Raw genomic sequence first — 15,183 nt, forward strand, 5'->3', positions numbered from 1 at the left:
AAAGTCCCGATTTGGGCCAAAAAACCTTCAACACACGTGTGAAGGATCCACGACCCGACCACCTGTTCATGCTTTTCAGCATCTGCATTATTACGGCGGCTGAAATAACGGTCACAGCTGCAGCTTTTCAGCTCACAGCTCACTCTCCGACAACAATCAGTCAGGACCGAGTTCAGATCATAAGCTGACGAGGCGTGATTGCAGATGCCGCTCAGGTGCGTCGGCCTCCCCGGCAGCAGGACCGCAGACCACGCTCCGCACAACACAACTCGGGTTATTCAGCCTAATGGTAATGGGCTTATGACGTGAAAGTGACTCACAAATTTGTGCCACATTTTCCCTCCAAAATCTCACAACCTTTAACCATTACAGTCCGGAGTTGATCCAAACCTAAATTTTAATATTATGAGTTCAAAGACCTCAGAGTTGGAGGTCTCGACTGTCGTGATCATTGTACACTCGGCTGCAAAGTGGGGAATTCTGGAGATCACTGCCGTTCTGAGGTTCCTGCTTCACGTCCATGGATGTCACAAACCGGACTGAAGAGAAAAGGCAAACTCGGTGATGTCCAACAACCATGAAGACATGCTTGACTTTGTGCCATGAACTGGCCTGAAACAATGGTAGTCTGCAGCTGCATGCTGAACTTTCGTAGTGAAAAGCTTCCACCTGCCAGTCCATGTCCATTCTCACCTGTAATCCGGAGATCTGGGTATTGGCACGACTGAAGTTGCAAATACAAGTGGATGAAATTAGCCTCCTTTGAAGGTTGGCCGAGGTCGGAGAAGAAGGAAGACAGCCGAGTTGGTTCTGGCATCAGGTGAAGATGGCTCCTGTCTGCCTCTGGAGGTTTCTCAACCCATCTAGAAGGACAAGCAGGAGAAGACCCAGTACCTATTGGAGAGAATACATCTCATGTGGTTTGGGGAAAGCCTCAAGATCCTCCAGGAGAAACTGGAAAATGCTGCTGGGTAAAAGATCTGGATTACCATCGTAACCTGCTGCCACCTCACCCTAACCAGGTACGTGGAGGATAACGGAGGCATGTTTGTTCTAATGTCATACAAACCTCTGACGCTAGTAGATCTCAAGTTTTGTACCTTTCACAATTCAGTCTTGGAATTTTGTGTCCGATCCAAATTTGGACATTTTTCTGAACAGTGCACGTTAACAAATGTCCCAGTCTAGTCTTGACCCATAATCGTCTCGAACTGGACGTTAGCACTTTGATATTTTTGGATCCGTGTTTACCGAAACCTTTCAAACATCAAACTCATGATTTCAGTGAATCTGATCTTAGAATCCAATTAAATTCCTACGTTATATGATCGCAGTCCCAGCACTTCAAGTTCATTTAGTGACCTGATATTTAATAATTTGAGATTTTATTTTTCACAAAAAGTATTTTACGCACGCGCACACACACACACACACACACACACACACACACACACACACACACACACACACACACACACACACACACAATAATGTTATAAACACTGAATATTTTAGTTTTTCCATAACATTTTATTGCATAAAAATGTAAAGTCAGTCATTTCTTTTACACCTACATGTCATCATTTCTTCACAATCATGCTGTCAAAAATTGCACAATGTATTAGAAAAAAGCTTCATGAAATATAACATCAGGTTGTAACTACACTTCTGTTCTCAAAGACAGTTAAAGTACATATATATATATATATATATATATATATTTAGATATTTATATCCATCTAGATATACTTTTAAACATTTGTATGTTTTAATAAGAGCTCAGTAAAAGTCATGTTCACGGCACGAACATGTGGACAACATGGACAGAAGTTTGGGACAAACCTTTTTTAGTTCACATTTAAATAAATCTGCAACAAGAAAAACACGAGGCTGATCTCTATAATTTCACATTAGTTTGTACTTCAGGGAAACAAACGTAGATAAGTGCAGGCACTAAACCTCAGCACTGCTGTGGTTGCTGATTACGAGCCTGTAATCTCAGGAAAATGGGACTAAGAATATTCTTGGGAATTACATTTTCAGTTTTTTCTTTTTTCAGAAATGCTAATAATCCCAACCCTGGATCGGATCAGATGCTGTCTAATTACGCCGGCCTGTTAGCACACGGAGTCAGAAGGCCAAACACGCCCTGGTCCCACCTTCGTAAACACGTCATCTCAAAGCATAAACTCGTTAACTACAAACGACTTTGATTAAATTCAGTTTTGGACGATGAACTGATATTTTGGTTCAGGTTGCACAGTTTTAACCGCAGAACTTTAAATTAAATAAATGACGCCCCCCCCCGAGTTGTAATCTAATCCTCTCTTTTAGAAATCTGCTCAAATTTATATATACTTGGAACACAAGTTCATAAAGTGACAGCACAAGGACGATTATTTTCCAGGGTTGTGCGCACATCCAGTCCTGCTGCCTGTCTTACATTTGAAAAACAAATATTGGTCTCCCAATTTGTGTGACTTAAAATTCAAGTCAAAATTGTGCAGCCACAGACATCCACGTGCTCCAGTGTGGGTTCGAGTCTCAGACTTTACAGCCAATCCAATCGTGCAGCTGCTCCGTTTCCCTCTTGGTTTGGAGGACTTCCACTCGTATCCATCCACGGGCGACTGTGGTTAGTGACCAAAGCAGCCACGCAGTATCACCCTTAAGCACTCATCCAACCATCCAGGCGGGACACATTTTCCTCTAGCGACTGAAGGTCAAAGGGGTTACTGACTGGTCTCTAGGCCGGTATGACTGAGACCCCGTCAATCACCTGACTCCAGATTATTATCTGAACCGATCTTAGACTGGGTGAAAGATTTTACACCCGACTCCAGAGCAGACACGCTTCTATTTTTCACCCATTGTCTTAAGACAGACTGTAAAATACTCAAGTCAGTCTATTGCAGTGCTGAAGCCACTTTGACACTGGCTGAGACGTTTGACCCGTCGGCTCTGACCCTGAAACCAAATTGTGTAGCCCTGCAGCCGACCTTCAGTCTGGTGCTTATTTCACGCAGACTCTATTGATTCATTTCTGAATTTTTGCAGCCAATCAGGTTTGAGTTGAGCGCTAATTTATACCCATAAAAAGACCAAATTAATTCCTATAATAGCCACACACCCAGTTCAGATTCCACCTGATCTTCCTGAGATAACAAACATCTTTAAAAAGCAACCACTGTCAGCATCAGCCTCCAAACGCTCAAATCATCTTTAGGTCCCAATTCTCAGTCTAAGAAACGGCTTCAAATCCCACAGTTTCCACAATAATAAACCACAACTTCTCCCACTGGGATAATCACACATGACAATATCACAAACTGGCGTGGAAGACCGGCGACCCACTTCACTTTCACCTCTGAATACAAAACCTAGTACAAACACAACTTGTTCACCAGACTCAGTTTGTCAAAATCAATCCATAAAAACATTATCAAAGGCGTCACCTACAGACAGCACCATCATACACGTAGAACTGCAATACTAGATTCACACATATAAACGAACACGAGCACACGGACAGCAGTGCGAGTTTAGAAACAGGTTCAGTGCGCAGACGCTCACAGCTCAGCGTAAGACTCGAGTCTCAACGACGGATCTGTGAGACGACTGCAACACACATCAAACAGCTCACACAAAACAACACAAATATAAATGTAGACACTTTTAAAAAAATGTATCAAAGTAAACGGTTTCATTTTTAGTTTTTTAAATGCAGTACGTTAAAACTGTGTCTATGACGTGAAATTATTACATATTAAGGCAAAATTAAGAAACTAAAGTCTGAGTTTATGTTATGAGCTAATAATGAGTAACTGGTTTTGTCTTACTGGGGTAACACCGGGAGAGTTACACTTTTAATATATCATAATATTATGAAATCCAATACACTGAGGAGCTGAAGCATGTCATGACAAAAAAACTAAACTAAGAAAATATTTTACAAATTATTTTTAAATCAAAATCTTTGAAAGTGAGAAACTTCAAAATGCAAAAATATTCATGCCTCTCTTAAAGAAGCTGATTAAAAATCATCAGTCGGTTCTTCGCTGGTACTGAAGCTCAATTTGACAAAGATTTACTTACAAGAGAAATTAAAACTGACGAGAATCAAGTTTGTGTGATCAGGGTTAAAACAGACAAAAGCAGGAACAGAGAAATCGAACACGTCGGCAGATAAAGTCAAAACTATGAGACGGGAAATTTGTGACGCATTAAAAAAAATAAATTAAACAATATAAAAACATAAAAAACTTTCTGTGGGAAATCATAAGAGTGTAACATTAAAGAGCAAAAGTTTAACACTGAAAGGTAAAATAAAGTAACTAGTAATGTAGCATACTCGCATACAAGTCAGGATTACATTATATGAGTTTTTCCCATTATTGTTTCCAAAGTTTAGAAAATACGTAAAGTTGTTGTGTTTGAGCAGACGTTACGTTTGTAGCTTCAGCTCTTTAACATCTGTGTGTTTGTGCAGCTCCACAAATATGCTTTCAGCTTATTTTGGACTTATATCCTTGTCAACGTACACTTTACTGCCTGCAGAGTAAAAAACACAGATAAAGGAACATTTGGACATTTTTAGACATCTGTTAGCTTAAAAGCTACTTCAGGCCGTCCCCCTCACTCAGAGCGTCCCTCCACGCTCGATTTGATCAAGTACCATGATCGTCTTCTATTACATATAGATTTTAAAATAAATCAAATATACTCATTTTACAATTTAAATATATTTTCTTAACCCAAAAATCTTAATTTTGTTTATACTTTTCTGAGGTATCCATACTGCGTAACGACGATGTACTTTTGTAGGTTTTTAGCTGCTGAAGTACTGAACTGATGAAGACATCAGTGTGGTCAACAGTGCCTTTGGCCAAGGCTGTAAACTCAGTTTTTTTCTACGTTTGGATCTGTGTGATGTCACAGAGAGGGGCAGCCAATCACAAGAACGTCGTGTCAAAAGGGGGTGGGGCTAAAACAGCTTGTATCAGAGAGAGGAGGAACTGAGATGGTGCATAAGATAAAGAAGAGTTATTATGAACTCTGAATCATGCAAAGCTAATGTAACACCATAAAAACATGGTGATGGAAATAAACAGAGCAGTAATGAATCCAGGACCGAGCGTTACTGCAGACCGCTACATCTTCCATTAACGCCACGCTGGCTTGTGCTAACTCTGCAGTCTTTACCTGGGCCGTGTGGATTCAGCACAGGCTGAAATAAACCCCAACGATCCTGTGAAGCTGTGGCTGTGATTGGACGTTTAGCCGTCTCGATGAAACTCAAACACATTTTAAAATAATCAAAACAAAGAAAGCTTTGAGAAAACGTCACGTTTGGCTGATCCTTCCAGCAGCTCGGTGGATTGTCTGATCTGCTTCAGCGTCTATCGTGACCGATGCTCCGTTTTACCATAAAAATAAATGCTGCAAACCTGTGGGCGGAGCTTCAAGAAGTGATCTTTTTTCCTTGGCATCCTCGTTACTCCAGCCGCTCACACTGAAACAGTGTTTTTATGACTACATCAGCAGTTTTAACGTTAGAACACGAACAACTACAAACAGTGGAGATCTGGGCGTTGGAAAAATTGTCATATAAAAGCTGTTTGTTGTTTTAACTGTCCTGCGGCGTCTTCTTCTCTAGCAGGGTTCAATTTTCAGATGGCAGTACACCAAACACAGTTAAAGAACACAGAGTTCTTTAACTGAAAGGTTAGGAGGAGTGGTCCAATGTTGGAGGTCACCAGTAGACGATTTCACATATTTGTGGGAGGGGAAGCAGGATGGAGGAGGCCTACTGCTGGTCCCGGCTGCTGAGGAAGTCTGCGGAGGATCTGTGTGTTTCTGCTTCAGTCCTGTGAGAAGATAACTCGGGCGCTCTGGCATTCTCCTCTCTGACTCCTGCAGAAACACAGACGATGCAGCACTGAGGCCATCACCACATTAAAGAGCATCACGGAGGCGACGCGGCGAACGAGAGAAAACAGCTTTTTGCCTAAAGTGGACGTCAGACTGCGAGGATGCACCAAAACAACATCTTCCTCAACACGTGCATGCAAACCTCAATGAACCGAAGCGACGTAAAGACGAGCGTGCTCCACACCCACGTGGCCGACTGCAGTGACACACGGCTCGTTGCTGCCGCTGGCTGAGGCTTCGGGTTTAGTTTGGGATGTTTGACGACGCGGCGAATGCGTCACACACACCGCGCTGTTCATCTGTGTTTTTATGACGCCCAGATTTGTAAAAACCACAGAAATGAAAGAAGGCTGCACGAGTGCATACCTGCCCCCCCCTCAGTGCGGGGGCTGCTCTCCAGGTCGGCAGAGGGCGGCTGGGCCGCGGAGGCCGGAGGAGGGGGTGACGGGTAATCGGGCGGAGTCTCGTTCTCGTCTCCCGATAGGCTCCTGGGGACACCTGTTACCATGGTGCCGGAGAGGCTGACGGGTCGCTTAGCGATGGGCAGCTTCCTCTCTGGGAGACCAAACAGGTTTTGTTAAAGAGACAGTACAACAATCACGTGCTCATGCAGCTCCTCCTGCTCGGCCCTTTCACCGTTTCTCCTCTTTCTGTCGTGACTGAAATGAAAACTGCTTTTTGGTCTGTTTTCATCTTTTTCTTTTTTTAAGTCACATCAGCACAAGTTTTGTTTTTGTTGGTTTATGATAGTTTGGGTCTGTGGCTGCAGCTGCTCAGTGTTTCCTGTTACTGACATCGTTAGAAGAATGTAACGATGTAAATGTTGGTCTCTGTGGGCGTGACTGAAGAACGCCTCTAATGTAAGAACGCTACAGGGAGGCGGAGCATCGTTTATTACTAAGCAGCAGTTTAACACGCAGCGTCCTGAAGGCTGCGCCGCTGCACGTTTGTTACTCAGCGATTTAAAGAGACGCCGCCTCACTTTTCTTTTGTCCTTTGTACTGCTGAGACTTCTTCCTCTGTCTGGATGCTGCTGACTGCAGGTCTCTGGAGCCTGAAACAAAAAAAAAAAACACACCAGTTTACCCGTCCTTGTCACCACGGAAACTACAGATCAGGTGGGACTTACCTGCGTTAACAGCCGGAGGCTGCAGCTGGTAGCCGGTCAGCTGACACCAGCCCACCGGGTACAGGTCGGGCGACTCGCAGTCCACCCACTGGTCGTACTCGTCCTCCCAGCCGTCGAAGTGTATCCGTAGCAACCGGTGGACGATGCGCGTGACGGTGGCGACGCAGACGAGCCGCGGCTCCATGAGGTCGACGGCCTCCAGCTTCATACCGGGGCGGAACCCGTGGTTGGGGACGTCCTGATGGAGGACACGGACATGACGCGGTCGTTAACATGTGGGCGTTTCTTTGTTTCTAGTCGCCGTTTCGGTTCATTTGCCAAGAAAAAAAAACTAAAAAGGCAAAATTGAAACTTTCACGCGGTTCCCTCCACACAAACAAACCCTGCAGTCCTAAAATACTCAGAAATATAAACGTTAGATATGCAAAGTCTTCATGCAGAAAAATTACCAAACTGCTTTTTATTCAAACTGTTTATAATTCTGTGCATCAGCAACATGGAAACGTCTGTTTGCTGAGAGTTAAAGTTATAGATGACAGCCTGTGTAAGCTTTACATTTATGATGCTTTACAGCAGTGAGAAGCTGAGCGGACACAAACGTCTAATCAGCTCACATCAGTGTCAGACTGCTGCAGACGGTGTTTTTGGGACAGATTTGTGGCTTTGTTTTCATTCAAACAACAATAAACGCATCAGACGCCAACCTGGTGCGTGTTCTGTTGCTGGACCTCCAATTCTTTCTTTAATGATATCTTTGGTTAATTTACATTCCATATATTTAACTAGAGTCACCTCTACGATGATGATGGTCTGCTGTAAGTGAGTGTAGACGATGAAGCTCCGCCTCTAACCACTGAGCCAAAAAACACTTCATGCGCTCTGGACTGAGCCGTGACATCGTCCTGGGAGTCTAATAATTTTAGTTCAACATGCCTGCTCTATGTTTCTACATCTACTCCCAGAGCTGCTCAGACTGCATTAAGTCATCATGCTGATGAATCACTGTTGACTTCAGCCCGTTTGAGCCTCACCCTGTTGAACAGGTTCACCGGTGCAGCCACAGACTTGCTCTCCTTCAGATATTCAAACCATCTGAAGGGCAGACTGGAGTAACCTGGACACACAAAGACAGGATCAGTTTGATCACAGTGCACACTACAGGGCAGTTTCAACAACACGACCACAGGTCCGTGAAAGCTGCGACGCTTTGAGAATGGAGTGAACTCCCCAAAGAACAAAACACGTTTTCAAATGTTTCCTGAGACATAAATACGACCAAAAAAAAACACGGTTCTGCAAATATCTTCAGAATAATGCTCATAGTGAGGAACTTTATTCCTCACTATGCTGCGGCACCAGTCTGCCCGTCGATCTCCGGCTCCCATCACTCGTGAACAAGACCCTGAGACACTTAAACTCCTCCACTTGGGAGGAGTTTCAGGGTCTCGTCCCTGACCCGGAGTGGGCACTCCACCCTTCACAACATCGTATCATTAAACGGGAGAATCTGGAGGGATCTGTGTGCAGGGACGAGGCTGGAAATGAGGCTGGGGCAGCGTTAACGACAGCTGCAGGTTAAAGCTGCTCCCACAGCTGCGTGCCGCTGCCTTTCAAAGGCACTCCTACCTCTAGGCGGCGTCAGCTCGATGTTGTTAATCTCACAGAAGCCAGCGGGGAAGATGGAGGGAGACGTGGAGTGATAGCAGAACCAGTCCGAGCCATCGGCCGCCTCCGAGCCGTCTATGCCGATCATCAGGTACCCGTCTGCCAGGACCTGAGGAGGAGGCGACAGGTTAGATGGAGCCAGAGGGCGGAGCAGCCGGTTTCAGAGTGAGCGCTCAGCTCGCTATTACCTTCCTCACTGTGGCCACGCAGATTGCAGACAGATTCAGAGGGTCAATGGCCTCCAGCTTCATCCCATCTTCGAACCAGCGGCCGCTCTGATCCACTTCCTTCACCTTCAGGAAAAACAGGATAAATCTCATTCCTGTTCCTCCAAGCTGCAGGACAATCATTCATCTCTGGTTCTCCTCCACAGCGTCTTTGTCCCGTCGCCCTCCCCTCAACCCAAGGTCACCGCAGACGGACGACCCCCCAAGCCTGGTTCCTCCTTCCTTTTAAAAGGCAGTTTTTCCTTCCCACTGTCGCCAAAGCGCTCGCTCGTGTGACGTTATCTTATTGTGGTTTTTCCTCTTCTCTCTGTGTTATTGAGCAGCTGCAGGCGACTGTTGTTCTTATTTGGTGCTAAATAAATAAAACTGAATTGAATACATCAGTAACATCATTATTACTTAGATAACCATGACTGTTAGTGAAACATCACTGTGTCACACAGTTAGCACTGTAGGAAATATGCTGAGTGGGCGTGACTCATAGAATCGCCAACAGTGGACGAAAACCCTTCAGGAAATATTTTGAATGAAATAAAAGACCTTCTGACTTATAATTAGAAACACGTTAAAATTAAAGCCTACATAAATGCAAAATTGATATAAATTGATTTTATGTCCATGAGGAGCCAAACTCCACAGGTGGGACCAGATTACAATCAGGTAACTCAGGTGTCAGCGGATGTAGCAAAGCCAGAGACGACGTCGGGTGAAGCTCACTTTGGCAAACAGCTGTCCAGGTGCGTCCATCTGACCGTCCAATTTCTTCGACACATCTGGGAACAATCACACAGTACATGTTCTTCATCCTCATGTTACACGCTGGCTTAAATTCACTGTTTTCTACATGGAGTCTGGTGGCCTGGGATCGAATCACCTGACCCACCGGATCGTTTGAAGCGGTGTCCAATGGATCGAGACCATCCGATGCTGTGGATCAGAGGGCTGTACATGTGACACCAGAAGTCGTCGGTCCCATCGTCGCACTCCTCGTACACGAGCCGGAGACGACCGCCGATCACCTGCGACGACGCAAACGTCAGGATAACATTCACGCAAATAATACTAATAAACTGGATAAGCAGAAGAGAACGGATGGATAGATCAACAGCTGTATCCGAGGCGGTGGGTGGAGCACCTCAGGGCTCCGTCACTGGTCTACTGATTTATTCCTTTAGATGTTATTTGTTTTGAGAAACTACACAAATGTACGATTAAAATGCGCTGCTGAGCCTCTGGTCCTGCAGCTTTGAGTGTTTCCAGGTAATTTGACATAAAAAGTTATTTAAAATACACAAATACTCATAAACAACGACTCTGGCAAAGAGACATTTGATCTGCCGCCCAGAGATGCTTAGTTTACTGTGACTCACCTGTTCCACCAGAGCCACTCGAGTCCGGCACAGGTGAGTCTTATCCACCACCTCCACCCTCATCTGTTTCTTGAAGGGGAACTGCATGCTCTCCTGCACCTGAACAGACACCTGAGTTCAAACTCAGTTTCAGGACGAAGGTTATTTAAAAAATGGATTACGTGCGTTTTCTACGTCACCTTGGACGCGAAGTCTGGCGGCAGAGTTTTGGAGCCCGTGAGTCTCTTGATCAGGAACGTTTTCCAGTTGGAGAAGCGGTGCAGGATGGCTGAGAACACACACACACACAGATATAAGTTTACAGCCTAAAAAGAAGTCTATTTGTTCCTGTGAACCTGATTACTCAGGACTGTGAAACTGATCTGAGGTCTGAGGACAAATCTGCAGACAGGAAGTGACCCTTACACTGAGGGGGGACCAGAGGTTTCCCTCCAGCAGCACACCAGCCCACCGGGTGGATGTCTGGCACGCACAGATTCAACCAGAAGTCTCGTGTAGAGTCGCAGTCGAAGCCCTCGTATCTCAGCAAAGCCTTAAAACCTGCACGCACACACACACACACACACACACACGCACGCACAAATTAGTTTCATCACCCAGATGGTTCAAACTCTGCAGGAGCCCAACAAATATTTCCATCTCATCTGAACAAAATGCAAACTCAAGATTTACGTTAAATTAAGGTAAATTTAATGTTATGTTAGAGTGTGCGTGTGCGTGTGTGAGTGCGTGCGTGCGTGCGTGCGTGTGTGTGTGTGTGTGTGTGTGTGTGTGTACCAGCCAGTTTGATGATGCCAGCGATCCAGTAAACCTTCATGGGCAGCCCGCTGTCAGTGTTCGGCACCTCGACCCGGATGCCTTCGCTGATGCCTCCCCACGACTTTCCCATCGGGACCTGACAAACACACAAAAATAAAATTAACGAAACATCCGACCGCACGCACGGCGCCAGTTTCTTACTCCCGAGGTCTGAGATCGACCCCGAGCGAGACACACGTCCTGTTTTACAGCTCAAACAAATTCACACAAACTCTGAAGTAAGCAGCGGCGAGGTCGTCTGAGCTGGTTTCCTGTCTGTCGATTCAAAGGTAAGACGCACAACATCATCTGCGTACGTGACACGCTTCACGAGAGCCCTGGTGATCCAAGCGTGAATCAGTGAAAACTGCGCAGGGTTAAAGCTGCAATGTTTGACCTTTGACCTCGTGTTTGAATCTCACAAACGCTGGTGACTCTGTAGTCAGGGGGAGGAGCTTCTTTCTGATGATTAACGCAGTGAACTCGTTTCGTCGTGCTCGACTGAACACTGTTCACAGGGAGCTTCATCATAACGGTGAGAAGGACTCTGCTTGTACCCACATGTTGGAAACAGCTAACCGGCGCTCCCATTACATCTCCGTCTCCAAGGTAACGACCCCAGTCGAACAACTCCATGGACACTGCGAAGAAAACAGAAGGCGTGATGTGCAAAGAGAAACCTGACACGTTCATCAAGAAGTGCTCAGTGGCACAACGGCAGGAAAGATTCAACTCCTCTGAGAACTGATGCAGAGCAGAGTTCATCCGATGTACGATTTAAAAATCAGCTCGTATTTATTACTCTTTGAGAAGAGCGACCGCTTCGTTCTCATTTCCTGCCGTACGTGTTAAACACGAGCTCGGTGCACTCGTCAGACACGCCGAACCCTCATGTTGAAACTGTTTTTTCTCATCACGGATCAGTATGATGTCACATGGAGCAGACAGAAGCCCCACCCACCTGCTCTTCAAATACTTTGCAGCCAATCAAAAGAAAGTTATTTTAAAGGGGGAGGGACTAGAAGATGAGCCACACCTACAATCTGACCGTGTTTGTGTTTAACATGTAACCAATGAGAAAGTCGATTTCAGTCCCAGCGTGGACGTGTCGGCGCTGCTGAACTCACCGCTCTTCTTGACCCCGCCCTGCTGGTTGGCCTGCTGCTGAGCGTAGGCGGCGAGTTTGGTCATCAGAGGCTGCTTCTGCAGAACCTTGGCTTTCTTGGTTGGAGGCTTTCCCTGACAAACACAGACACACGGAGCCCGTCACACCTAACATAAGAAAAGTTCAAGGCAAAGTGTTCCTACACCCCCGTTACCTGCAGCCTGGCGAGGATGCTGGCCTTCTTGGAGTTGGATGAGTAGCTCCTGGAGCACGAGACGCTGCAGAAACGTTTGGTTTTGCTGTAGAAGGCGTCTCTGACGCCGACCATGCCGCACATCTCACAGGTCGCTGAGGAGAGCAGAGAGAGAGCAACTGAGGACGCAGATCGACCGACTCAGAAAACCAGGTCCTGATTCTAGACGTGAACTGACCCATGCCGGCCTTCCCGTCGGGGTACGTGTACACCTGACCGTTGGTCTTGATGAGCGTCAGTGAAGAGGAGGGGTTTAGCTGAGTGACCCCTCCTCCTAACTCTTCGTCCTCACTGTCCTCGGGACTAGAGGCGCCGCTACCCCCGCTGGACTCGGTGCTGCAGCTGCTCCGGTCCTCATCCAGACCGTCCAGCATTCCGAACGAGTCCCGCCGCTTCCGGGACTGACGCTCCACCTGAGGACGGAAGAGAGTCTAAAGTCACAAAGACCCCCAAAAAGCCATTGACCCCATTAAAACTGTATTTAATCCACAGAAACACAATCGTAACCACAAATATTTTATTAAATGTTCTCAGGTTGTAACAACAAAGATCTGTGAAGGTCATGAATACTGTTCCTTCTCTGGTCCATCCTCTGACCTCTACCCATCATCACGTCGCAGCAGTGGGTTTGGAGCTCCTGCAGCGCTGCAGCACAGAGAGGCTGACTGACAGCACAAAGACAGAAGCCACAACACCGGGTCACCTCCAGGATTCCCCTCACTTCCGCTCACTCTGAGCCCCGACAGCGGGGTTAAACCTGTGCACCCCCCCGCCCCCTCTGCCGCTGCCAGCATTAAATTCGGCGGCATTAAATTTGTGCAGCACTGCAGTCTGTTCCTGGAAAAGCCGTTTTTCGGTGCTGATCCACGGTGACGCTCCGCGCTCTGAATGTACGAGTATGTAGCGGGAAAAAGCAAAACGATAAACACGTTTACTTTTTATTTAATTAAAACGTGTTTACCGGAATACATGCATGCCGAATTAAAAAACATGTTGTCAGGTTTATGAAACTTTTATAGACAACATCCAGTCCAATGTTTGTCTTTGGAAACAAGCAGCAAAACTAATACCGAAGGACTTTCAAAGGAGATCTGACACGAGATTTTGGCCATAACAGGTAAAGTGAATATAAATCTACGTTTTGGCCGGTTACATAACTACTCCAGTCTTTATATAGATACAGAATTAAACTCTGAGTTGACCTTGTTACCAACTGATGAAATTTATCTTGCATTTGAACATGTGTTTCTGTCAATGAACGAAAGTATCTTAAATTTAACGATTTCTCAATGGAGTTTTGCTTTAACACTCAGTCCGCGGTCGCTTTTAAGCAGTCCCTAAAGCAAGCGTTAAAAATGAAGGAAGACCCGCTTCCGGGCGGCTCGGGGGAGCCCCGGGACTCACCAGGTCTCTGGGGTTTTCCATCAGGTGGGGTCGTGAAAGGAGTACGCTCTCTGACAGCAGAACCCGCAGGAGCAATCATTAAAGACCAGCGGCAGACATGTCAACAAAACACCAACTGCTTCGCTGCGCAGGCGCTCGACAGGCTGACGCTGATTGGCTGAGGCTCCTGCTTCGTGTTATTTAATAAGAAATGATGAGTCCTCCAGGGACCCCTGCTGGTTTGACGGTGAAGCGCCAATAATGAGATAAATACGAACAGGTAAAACAAACAAAGTGTAGAAATAAACGGAACAAACAGCGTTCCGGTCGCCAGTACCGTCTGACCTGATCTTTAAACTAAAATCAGTCCTGTGTGCAACTAATTTCTAATATCTGTGGACTAGAGTAGGGGTGGAGTAGATTGTTGGTGATATATATATATATATATATATATATATATATATATATATATATATATATATATATATATATATTCTAGGCATTCCAGTATCCAGCTGTGGGGCATTGAGTCATAGGCCTTCTTGTATGGGGCACTATTCATGGCAGCACAAGAACAAGCTCTGAGTACAAGATCCATAGAGGCTGGGGTCTATCACACCAGGCAAGACCCCAGGTGCAGGCTGTGTAAAGATGCCCCAGAGACAATCCAGCACATAACAGCAGGGTGCAAGATGCTAGCAGGCAAGGCATACATGGAACGCCATAACCAAGTGGCCGGCATAGTGTACAGGAACATCTGTGCCGAGTATAACCTGGAAGTCCCGAGGTCAAAATGGGAGATGCCCCCAAGGGTGGTGGAGAATGACCGAGCTAAGATCCTGTGGGACTTCCAGATACAGACGGACAAAATGGTGGTGGCTAACCAACCGGACATAGTGGTGGTAGACAAACAGAAGAAAACGGCCGTAGTGATCGATGTAGCGGTTCCGAATTACAGCAACATCAGGAAGAAGGAACACGAGAAGCTGGAGAAATACCAAGGGCTCAGAGAAGAGCTCGAGAGGATGTGGAGGGTGAAGGTGACAGTGGTCCCAGTGGTAATCGGAGCACTAGGTGCGGTGACTCCCAAGCTAGGCGAGTGGCTCCAGCAGATCCCGGGAATAACATCGGAGATCTCTGTCCAGAAGAGCGCAGTCCTGGGAACAGCTAAGATACTGCGCAGGACCCTCAAGCTCCCAGGCCTCTGGTAGAGGACCCGAGCTTGAAGGATAAACCGCCCGCAGGGGCGTGCTGGGTGTTTTTTTTGTTTTTAATATAATAGTCATTTCATCTTCCTTCATGAGGTATGTGTGTGCTTCTGT

General features: G+C 46.2%; 1 protein-coding gene across 3 annotated transcripts; it reads right to left on the reverse strand.

The window, feature by feature from the left end:
• Positions 1 to 2,057: 2,057 nt before the first annotated feature.
• LOC120733505 (MBT domain-containing protein 1-like) lies at positions 2,058 to 14,007 on the reverse strand. 3 transcript variants are annotated; one of them, XM_040031761.1, is made up of 18 exons: positions 13,883 to 14,007; positions 12,657 to 12,891; positions 12,440 to 12,573; positions 12,248 to 12,359; positions 11,682 to 11,761; positions 11,100 to 11,217; positions 10,728 to 10,862; positions 10,502 to 10,590; positions 10,323 to 10,415; positions 9,836 to 9,971; positions 9,670 to 9,725; positions 8,914 to 9,018; positions 8,687 to 8,834; positions 8,092 to 8,174; positions 7,061 to 7,298; positions 6,914 to 6,985; positions 6,298 to 6,486; positions 2,058 to 5,913 (listed from the first exon to the last, which is right to left on the reverse strand). In XM_040031761.1, exons 1-18 carry the CDS (start codon positions 13,901 to 13,903, stop codon positions 5,807 to 5,809), a joined length of 2,151 nt encoding a protein of 716 aa, XP_039887695.1. In that variant the 5' UTR covers positions 13,904 to 14,007; the 3' UTR covers positions 2,058 to 5,806. The 3 variants fall into 3 exon arrangements, with proteins under 3 accessions (XP_039887695.1, XP_039887694.1, XP_039887696.1); XM_040031760.1 differs by having other exon boundaries at positions 10,323 to 10,421; XM_040031762.1 differs by lacking the exon at positions 6,298 to 6,486 and having other exon boundaries at positions 10,323 to 10,421; positions 13,883 to 14,006.
• Between the last annotated feature and the right edge of the window lie 1,176 nt (positions 14,008 to 15,183).

Source organism: Simochromis diagramma, unplaced genomic scaffold (genome assembly GCF_900408965.1).
Source record: "Simochromis diagramma unplaced genomic scaffold, fSimDia1.1 OVJJ01000228.1, whole genome shotgun sequence".
In the NCBI taxonomy this organism is placed as follows: Eukaryota; Metazoa; Chordata; class Actinopteri; order Cichliformes; family Cichlidae; genus Simochromis; species Simochromis diagramma.